Genomic DNA, 10,056 nt, shown 5'->3' on the forward strand with positions numbered 1-10,056 from the left:
GGAAGATCGATGTGAGCTCCACTAAAATGGGCATTTTCCATGGTTGTACCACCCTTTTGCTTACATGCCATCTTGTCCAAATCCTTCACAGTTTCTTGAAAACTCCCATCAAGCTTAACCTCTCCTGCTCAACTGTGAACTATGAGCTAAGCCCTAAAGCCCCTCTAGCCCTCATTGAACCACTACCAGTGGCCCAATGTTCAGTCACCCACCATCAGGCTGCCACCCACCTAAAGCAATGATGCATAACCAACTAAGAAAAACCCGCAGGGAAACCAAAGAAAAAGATCCATGATGTTTATTCTGGTTTTCAAACGGCACTGTGAGGGATTACACCCTCTCCACATTTAGGCAGCATGAAGGGCACGCCATCTGTTCAAGGGGCCTTTGGTCGGGATGTACTTCACACCACAGCCATCGGGCACAAGGCGCTTCTCTGCACACATGCTCTCGAACTCATCTGCATTGAATTTGGTGAAACCCCATTTCTTGGAGATGTGAATCTGGGTTAAAAAAATATAAAAAAGGTAGTTTCAGGAAAAAGCTCACGTTCATGAAAAAGTATTAAACAAGACTTTGAAGTATTACTCAAGTAAGAGGATCCGTCCTACATAAGTGATAGAGGACCCATCACAATTATGTGCACTAACTTGTCTCAGGGGTCCCTTAGAGCACTCCATACAAGAGATGGAGCACATACACAACCCCAGATGTCACTGTATGCAGACATTGCACACCACCTCCCCACAGTAAAGGGAGCTGGTCGGCTTAATTGACTGCAAAATGAAATAGACAATACTACCCTGGCATTGAGAGCATGCAAAATACTCTTCTTGGCGAAGATCATGCATAGTATAAATACTATCTATACGAATCTCCAATAGTCGCACAAGTACTAGTTGACTCACCTTTTGGCGCCCGGGGAACTTGAACTTGGCTCTACGCAGAGCTTCAATCACATGTTCCTTGTTGGACGCCTTGGTGCGGACAGACATGATCACCTGCCCGATGTTCACACGGGCTACAGTGCCCTGGGGTTTGCCAAAGGCTCCACGCATTCCGGTCTGAAGTCTGGAAGGAAAGAATAGCACTTGGTTAGCCATGTCCAATTGCCGCTATATGGAAAGTGCCCCACTTCGGCTCCTTTCAAGTCCCCTCCGGTTCAGCAATAAACTCAAACAACCAGAGCTATGAAGTGTGCAGGGAAGAAAAATGTTACTTACCCAGTAGGCATCCGTTTGTGGCATGTAGTGTTGTAGATTCACATGTCGGCCATCTATTGTTAGTCTCAGAAAGGTGACATTTTTTCCTCTGAAGAAGTCTTACAAGTCACAAGGCATGTGGACTCTTGCTTGCAATGTGCATGGCCTTCGACTCCACTGTTAGATTGTACAGATGTTTACTGGGCAAGCAGTACCGTTTGAGGCACGTGTGGCTGTAGTTAAACAAGACTGCAAAGCAGTTTTCTTCCATACGCGGAGGCTAATCTGTGTGGGTTGCAGACTGAAATAAGGTTTTTAGAACCGCTTTACCCACATTGGCTTGCTGTCGTGCCAGGACTACACAGTAATGTTTTGGAAATGTGTTGCCAGAGGTTAGGAAATGTGCCTTTTTCTTGCTGTTGCACCCACGAGTCAGGTGGTTAGTGGACCCTTTGTTGGGTCGGTAGAGAACAGCTTATTTTTGTATCTAACCAGGGTGTAATGACAAGTCCTTTAATGGGTCCTTAAAAATATCTGTTGTGTGTCTAAGCATAACTTTAAGCACCAACATGCACTGTGCCGAGCATGGAGGGGATGACTGTCTCCTATAGGAAATCATCCTCCACTGGTTCAGTGTGGATTAAACCTTATGATAACTAGCTGCCCCACCTATGTCATAATATGTAGAGGTATCATCTGGAGGGGAAGTTTTTGCCAGATGCAGGTTCGGGTCTGTCTGCAGGTGGATCTGTGGTAAGTGTCTCACAAGTCATCTTGAGGTGGAGGTAGAACATTGGTCCCATCATTTCATTGGTCTTCAAAATAATTAATAGAACCATCTGGGGAATAGTGTGGGTCTGCAGGAGGTGATAGTTCTGGAGTGCGCTCCCTTGCTGCCTGTGGTGGACTGGTGGCCTTGTCCACCCTCTGTGCTTTGGTGGACAGAAGCTTCCCAGAGTTTCCTCAATAGTTAATGGTCTTTGGCTGGCTTCTATTTTGTGTGGAGGTGTAGTGGGGATGGGACCGATGGAAGAGCGAATCACCAGCTGCTTGTCTGGATTCGAGATGCTCTTACAATCCTTTAGTACAGATTCCACAGTTTCGGAGCGACCTTTTGTTTGGCAAAATCAATTCTTTGGTTCCAAAGCTGCTAACAGCACAGAGGGTTTGGATGTTGAGTGCCTCTGGTCCAATGTACTTGGTTTTGGTGCCACAGCAGAGCGAGGTATCTGCGCTAGGGCTATCGATTCAGAGTTTTGCTCATGGTCAATGGGAATGGGCCTTGTGCTGCTCTTTTGGCTCCTGGCCTAGGTGTCAGGTACAGTTACTCAGGGCAGACGATAGCCCAAAGGCAGTGGTGGCCCGTGCGAAGGCTTCAGTCAGGCAAACGCCGATGGCCGACCCTGTGAGATGGTTTGTTGAGGCTGTGGCCGGGATGGATGGAGAACAGTACTTAGTTTGTCCCAGTCGAAGGTTTTTGATTGAACTTCGACACTGAACTGTCACCATGAGAAGGGAGCCCTCATCCCCTGCCGAGGCCTGGGTGTGAGCCCTGTGGCGAACTACTTCGGATCCAAAGATGTCCTGAGTGTGAACTGTGCGTCTTGACATTGAGTCTTGCGCGTCAATGTAGTGTAGTCTTCGAACTGAAGAATTTACACAGACTTCTGATGACCTGGGGAAAGGCACGCGTTACATACCAGGTGTAGAAAATTGGCATGGGCAAAATAGAGAGGCATCCATCCCATCACCAGAAGGGATGGGAAATAAGGACTTGCTCCGAAGGCCTACTGGGCCTTGGTCGGCTGGTACATCTGGACGAGCGACCAATGTAGGCTATGAATAACCACAATCAATAAACACTTACAGTAAAGCCTAGATTCTGGTTTCGACGAGGTCTAGTTTGGAGCAGGAGTATACGACTTGACCAAACAGCAGAGAAAAAAAAAAAACATGGAGTTGAAGACCATGCACATTGCAAGCAAGAGTCGTCAACGTGACTCGAATGACTTCAAAAACACACTTCTGAGCCCAATACTAGATGGCGGAGTTATGCCAAGGATGTGTAACTACAGCCACACATGCTTCAAACCAAACGTTTCCCTGCATTTGTCTCCAAGGTCCCTTCAAGCTCTCCATACCAGAGATGGAGCACATACACATACCCAGGATGTCACTGTATGCAGCCATTGCACACCACCTACTGATTGCGGCAGGAGCTGGTCGGCTTAATTGACTGCAAATATCAAAACTGTCTCCACATTGAGGAAAGTGCACAACTGAATAACGAACTCCACTGAGAATGGACAGGTCAATTCAATGTGAGTACCATGTACAAGTCTTTCCAGTGGTAGACTAAACTAGAACAAATCTGGCACACTAGATCACATTTAAAACCCTAAGCTATTATTTACACCGCTAGTCTAATGAGAAAATGTTGCCATGTGTGCCACAATCATGAATACCTCATAGCACATTCACATGCTGAAGCGGTCCTCACCTATCAGCACCGGCACAGGACAACATTTTGTTGATGCGGATGACGTGGAACGGATGCAGGCGCACTCTGATGTGGAAGCCATCCTTACCACAGCTCTTCACCATGTACTTGTTGCAACAAATACGGGCAGCTTCCAGTGCTAGGATTCAAAGGAGGAAAGAATAGTTCAGGCAAAAAAAAAAAACTGACTGAAACTTCAAAGTGATCAAACCCACAATGGCAAATGATGTTAGCATACATCAAAACATACTCTGCCCTCAATAGTTAGGCACGTACCATTAATCGTGAACACACTAAACATGCCATGTGGCGGCCTACCTTAAACTAACTAGGTACTGCTGTAGCACACTACGCCTGCTGCATGTTAATGAACCCTTTTGCTCACTAGACTGCACCCAAAACACGACAGTCCGATGAAGCAGATTAACCGAGTTAGACAAGCAGCAAGCTGTGGGAGCCACAGAAAACGAGTACTACAGCAAACAAAACTTTAACCTGTATAACAGGGAAGTGTGCAACAAATGTCCACTGGCACTCAAACCAGAGGAAACCAGCTGGCTGGATCCTGTGCTTACCTTCAGAGGACAGCTGCTCACATTCATCAGACACCATGTGGCCGCATAGAGGGAACTCGTCCACCTTTGCCTTCTTTCTGCCCAAATCGAAAATCCTAATCTTGGGATCTAAAAGACAAAGCGAGACCACAATTACACCTGTACTTAAAACCACCACAAATCAGTTGATATTTAGAAACGAAAAACATGACAGCTACCCTAACAAGATCACAAGCATTTCACTTTCAAGAGGCACTAGTATTCTAGAGATCCAATGTGTGCAAACCATCTAGAATAGAATTATGCTCTCACGGATGTGCATTGCAGCCCACCCTAGCAGTTGTTGGAACCCACTGCCAAGGAACAGTCCGGATTGATAGAGTCCAACGGAAACTACGTCAAAGATACACCCTTTCTAAATGTATAGGTTAGTGAGTACATTGTGATATACTCGAGCAACACTATCAGATACAAGTTATTTTCAAACTTGATATGTCCAGTCATCAAGAATGGACCAACATTAAACTTATTTCTTTGGGAACTAAGTCAGATCCATCACTATGACAAGCGGAACTTCAGTGTACGGCAGGACTGCACAAACTTCCGAGTATCACAAAGATGCATAAACTACATTATTTCAGAAGAAGGTTCGAACAGGTTAAGTAAACTATTTTAGGACTCACATTAAATTGATTACTGGAAAACTTTGAAGGAAAAAAATAGCTTACCAGGAACACCCCTGCAGAAACGGGATTTGGGGTAGGGCTTGTTTTTGCAGTATCTGTAACTGGATAACATTTTAACTAATTACTTGTTTGATCCAAAACAGTAAAAGTACAATGATTTAATTCCTGTGATGCAGTTAGCTCGATTTTCTATAGCCCAGTTCCCACACAACCACCAACGTGTTTACCTAGTTCTGTTTTTAAACATGTACGACTTTAAAACCAAAATCATGCTCCTCTAAAGGAAGACTACAGCTTTCAGTTTCTTCACTGTATACAACATCCCACCGACACTGTACATGTCGACATAGGTCACTGGTACGGACTTTAGAACTGAAAACAAGTATGGCAAGAGCCTAAAGGAGGCGTGTAAACAAATAAAGGTAAATGGAGGGGAAATTGGGAGCTTGGCAGGTCCTGCAATCAGTATATGTACTCTGGGAAGGGAGAGGTTTTACCCATGTTTCATATAATTTTATTTTCCAAGTCTTCCCTGTAACCTTTTCCCGATTGGGGGGTGTACTATACCATTCGGTCCATGGGCAAATCCTTGTGGGTCGCAGACCCAGCACGTTACTATTCACATTAGGTGTCCAGTGACTGCCACTCCTCCCTGCGGCACCTCCCTCTTCGTCCGATGACCCAGACATTCTGTGCATCCCCATCCTTTTGAATGAGATGGAAAACATCTTGCTCTTCTCTCCTTTCTCAGAGATAACTGAGAATTATCCAATGGTGAAAATCTGCTTTATTTAACCCCCAAATCCATACGGGATTAGATCACCCATCTCAACATTGGGCAAGGGAGAGTCTGCCTGCCATTAGACAGTGTGATGTTCATATACATTATCTTCACCTGGTAAACCCAAATATTAGTTCGGTCCATGGAAAACCATAATCAAATCGAAGTACTAAAACCCTGTTGGGTGTAGCCTTCGGATATCGCCAAACATGGAAGTGGGACCTTCAAGTTGCAGCCCAAAGGTCTGAGTGCTCAAACATTGCCCCAAGTCTATTTGGGGATAAATACTAGTCTGGTTAGTTTAAAGCCGTTTGAGTACAGGTGGAGATTTTCATTGGCCTTAACCAGATCTTATACTAATATATAGAAAATTCACGGCCCAAGTCTCCCTCCCATAAAGTTGCATAGCTATGCCCTTTCACATGGGAGAAGTTTCGATACTCTACGTATCTGGGGGCCTTAGAGGCTACCTTCTCCAACAGTTAACTCCCCTGATGCACAAATGAGCCCCCCCCCCCTTTTTTTTTTTTAGAAATAACGACTGTTGTGGGCTCCTTAATTCAGGGTAAAGAAAGCATGGGTCTCCACCTAGTTCCAAGCCCGTAGAAATGTATTTATTAGTTAGGGAATAGTTTAGGCAGTGGCTCTATACTGACAACTCAGCAGGCAGATTTGAAATTGCTCACTTTTCGGAGGGGCTGGACATAGACTGCCAGCTGAAATTTTGAATATTTATAATTCTCTGAATTTTGATGTCCTGAATGTGGGCTCCACAGCTGCCTTGGGTAGAATTCAGATGCCCCACTTAGGACTACTGTAATTGTATACATCCTGGTTTCCCAGTGCCTTCCAATATTGACACCCTCCAACAGCTGCTGGTCAAATAATCAAATGTATGGCTCTATTATACCCACTAGGAATTCTACAAAGCTGGAACCATCATGAAATCAGGTTACATGCAGATAAGAAGTCTTCTGCTAAGAGTCCCGCTTTAAATGATTCAGATTATACAACTGACTGGAACCATCAAGTGTTCACGGCAACAAACCTTAACAAATGTGTCTCCAAGGTCCCTTCAAGCTCTCCATACAAGAGATGGAGCACATACACAGGATGTCACTGTATGCAGCCATTGCACACCACCTACTGATAGCAGCAGAAGCTGGTCGGCTTAATTGACTGCAAATATCAAAACTGTCCCCACACTGGGGTAAGCGCACAACAGTAAAAATGAACTCTACTAACGAGAATGGACAACAAGTCAATTCAAATCTGGTTTACCATGTAGAAATAATCATTGTAATGGTAGATTCTAAATTGGAGTAAAATCGGGCACACTAGCTATGCCAGGGGTATTCAATCTGTGGGGTGCAAGCCGGGGAGGGAGTCATTGGAATGGGAGCGAATATTCCTCAACTACAGTGTCGTTCAGGGACTCGTGAGCTGTAAAAGCGAAACCTGTCAGACTGCTTAATGAGCCTTTTTGCCAGCGTGCTACTTGTCCGAAAGAAATGCAAATGTGGTACTGGCTTTAATTGATCAAATCACTTGATGCTTCGTTTTGCGTGGTAGTGCAGAGTTAACAACCGAGTTGTTGAGAATCAGCATGAAACGGGTTTAAGTCCCCTGCCCTAAGCTAATACTCTAACGATAGTGGACAAGTCACACAATGCGATACTAAGACGTTCATTTAAAGGCACGTGGTGGCAGCTGCATCACGACGGTGCTTATATGTGAAGGCCCCATAAGGTCGTGACAAACAGACATGGATGCTCGCCTAAATTGCGCACAGAAAACAGATTTGAATCTGCAATTATTTCATATTCAGCACGTCACAAAAAGTAGGCTGTCAGAAAGGGGAAGCTACTTTTAATTAAAGCGTGATTAGCACGCATCTTTTTTCTACCGACACACAAGCCCAAAACTCCTATGTCACGAGAGCAGTAGTGGTCTTAAGGGTCTGTGCCATCGACAGGCACGGGCCACCCTGGCACGACTGGTGCCGTGACAGATGGCTCCTGCACACACTGCTAATGGTACCGTGTCCGGTTCAACTTAAAGAGCTTCTGGGGGTGGGGGCTTTCTGGGGGTGGGGGCTTTAAAACCCGGGCCCGGGGTCACCTCTGCAGGGCTGACTGGGACTTTGTGCATCCTAGGCCAATAATATTGCGTTCCTATGACACCTTCTAAACACATACTTGTACCCCGAGACTAACACCCTCCACCCCTTCATAGACTCACCCAGAACAGTCCCCCAAACCCTCCCTTACCCGCCCGCCTCGCACAAAATGGGTCTCCACCCTTCCCTGGCAACGCGTAAATTACTCCCCGCTCAAGACAGAGTCCCTCCAAGGACCACCACCTCTTACCCTCCCCGCGAGCAGCACATGGTACACCCAGGGCTTGTCACTTACCATCGCGCGGGACGGCGACCCATGGCGGCTGCTGCTGGTCACCTGGGAAGTAAGAGAGAGAACCGTTAGCAGAGTGCGTGAGGGGTCTGGACGGTGCACAGATGATGAAGCAGGGGACTGAACCCCGACAAGGCCGGGCCAGCTCAGCTCAGCCGCCGCCATTTCACTCACCTCGCCGAGCGGAAAGAGAAAGGTCCCGCGCAGGCGCACTGCATATAAGTCTGGGCCTGTCCCATTGGCATCCACATCCGGCGTGGCGGACATGTTTGAACGGGATCGCTGCAACTAGCAACAAAACGTGGGTGTGAATCTAACAGCCATCTTTCCACGGGCAACTTCTCTTATAATAAATGTAATGCGTGACGCTGCACCTTAAAAACAGACTTGCTGAGGGAGTTCTTAACACCAGACACAGGAGCGGCGTCCATGTTAGAACGGGAACCTTCCCGTTAAATCAGGTCTGAATGCAAACACTTTCAATGAGACTATTGGGTCTCTAGCATTTACCATGTAAGGACGTGGCTGTTTCATTTAGAAAGACGGTCTGCATTTAAACTAGAAGAAAGAACAAAATAAAAGTGTCGCGAGGACCTCCGGCTCACTTCTTAAACATATAGGGGACGTTATTATTATTAGTAAAAATAATTATTAGTATTCTTGTTATTATTATTTAATTTTATGCAACTACAGGACCAAACAACTAAACACATTTTACACATTTGGTTTTTAAAGTTTACAACCAAAAACTGCATCAATTCTTTTTGTTTAAAGAGTTTCTGAAGCAATTTGGCAGTTGAAACTTTAAATTTTAGGAGCAGTAAAGTCCTCCCCAGCCCGGATGTATGCAACTGAATACGCCACACACGACACGAGGCTCTGGATTGTACCTCTTTATTACTCAGCATACAATCAAACTCTGGTCTCTGATTACATCATAACCATTAATACCCACACCATAACACCTTCCAGCAAGTTCCGTACTTCTTTATTAAGTCTGCCCAGAACCACAAGGGTCCTAGCACACATAGTCTCACGACACTACAGGAGCCTCCCTATTTTATTTTACCGACATATGACATTATTTTACCTTTCAGCGCGTATGTGCACCAGCCTGCCAAGTACCACGCATCAAGCGTTAGAATAATGCATTTTAGTGCTGGTGTCTGCATCAGCGCACTAAATGCATTAGTCACGCATACTTAAGGACCTCAGACCACCCCAGGCGTGTCGTAACAAGGAGCAGCATTAAACGAGCAGTGGTTCTGCCACAAAGCGAAATTTAAACCATTTCTTATTTTGTCCTCTGGTGCAGGAAACCAGGGTTCGAGCCTCGAGGTCGCGTCCACATCATGTGATTCTGGGCAAATCACTTAATCTCCCCGTGCCTGAATGTGTAATGTAAATACGGTGCTATGTAAAGCGCTCCAATACCTTCGGGTCGAGTTCGCGCTATATATAAATGTGCAAAAAAAAAAACAAAAAAAAAAAACAATGGTACAGTAAGTCACAACATTGATTCTTTGAAAAACAAACAAGTCCACTAAATTCAATGTGGTTAATTGTTATATTAGTAAATCATATTTGTTTAAGGATTAGTGATACAACCCAGGACATATACACAAAAAACATAACTACCAAACATAGTTTATCACAATGGTGAAACACAGGGGAAGTGAATACACTGGTGTTTTACACATATATCAATGTACAAAATATACATAACCAATGATACATGTACAACATAGTTAGTTACCACAGCGTAATGGGCTTTAGCTCTGACAGCTCGAGCAGCCAATGCACCCTAGGTCTCACAACGTAACGGAAACAAGGAAAGAATAGGGGAATTGCACTCTTTATACAATCTCAAATGGTTAATGCAATCACTACAGTTGTAATATGTGTAATCAGAGAGAACTAGA

The 10,056-nt window shown here is 45.1% G+C and overlaps 1 protein-coding gene and 3 non-coding genes across 4 annotated transcripts; all 4 read right to left on the minus strand.

Annotated features, from left to right (window-relative positions):
• Positions 1–283: 283 nt before the first annotated feature.
• RPL10 (ribosomal protein L10) lies at positions 284–8,326 on the minus strand. The gene is made up of 6 exons (XM_085629723.1): positions 8,138–8,326; positions 4,985–5,043; positions 4,278–4,385; positions 3,703–3,841; positions 909–1,071; positions 284–503 (listed from the first exon to the last, which is right to left on the minus strand). Exons 1-6 carry the CDS (start codon positions 8,158–8,160, stop codon positions 348–350), a joined length of 648 nt encoding a protein of 215 aa, XP_085485849.1. The 5' UTR covers positions 8,161–8,326; the 3' UTR covers positions 284–347.
• Positions 649–782, minus strand: LOC146797093 (small nucleolar RNA SNORA70). The gene has a single exon (XR_014970215.1). It is a non-coding gene; the product is annotated as a small nucleolar RNA SNORA70 (small nucleolar RNA).
• On the minus strand, positions 3,310–3,444 carry LOC146797094 (small nucleolar RNA SNORA70). The gene has a single exon (XR_014970217.1). It is a non-coding gene; the product is annotated as a small nucleolar RNA SNORA70 (small nucleolar RNA).
• LOC146797095 (small nucleolar RNA SNORA70) lies at positions 6,780–6,908 on the minus strand. The gene has a single exon (XR_014970218.1). It is a non-coding gene; the product is annotated as a small nucleolar RNA SNORA70 (small nucleolar RNA).
• Positions 8,327–10,056: the final 1,730 nt, after the last annotated feature.

Source organism: Triturus cristatus, chromosome 10 (genome assembly GCF_964204655.1).
Source record: "Triturus cristatus chromosome 10, aTriCri1.1, whole genome shotgun sequence".
Lineage (NCBI taxonomy): Eukaryota > Metazoa > Chordata > Amphibia > Caudata > Salamandridae > Triturus > Triturus cristatus.

What these genes read in the sequence shown, in the direction of transcription:
- RPL10 (XM_085629723.1), bottom strand. Translation starts at nt 8,160, where the DNA reads ATGGGTCGCCGTCCCGCGCGATG. An exon ending in TTTCTGCAGGGGTGTTCCTG is followed by an intron (nt 4,386 to 4,984) that starts GTAAGCTATTTT and finishes TTTGTCTTTTAG; the next exon opens with ATCCCAAGATTAGGATTTTC. An exon ending in AGTTCCCCGGGCGCCAAAAG is followed by an intron (nt 504 to 908) that starts GTGAGTCAACTA and finishes TTTTTAACCCAG; the next exon opens with ATTCACATCTCCAAGAAATG.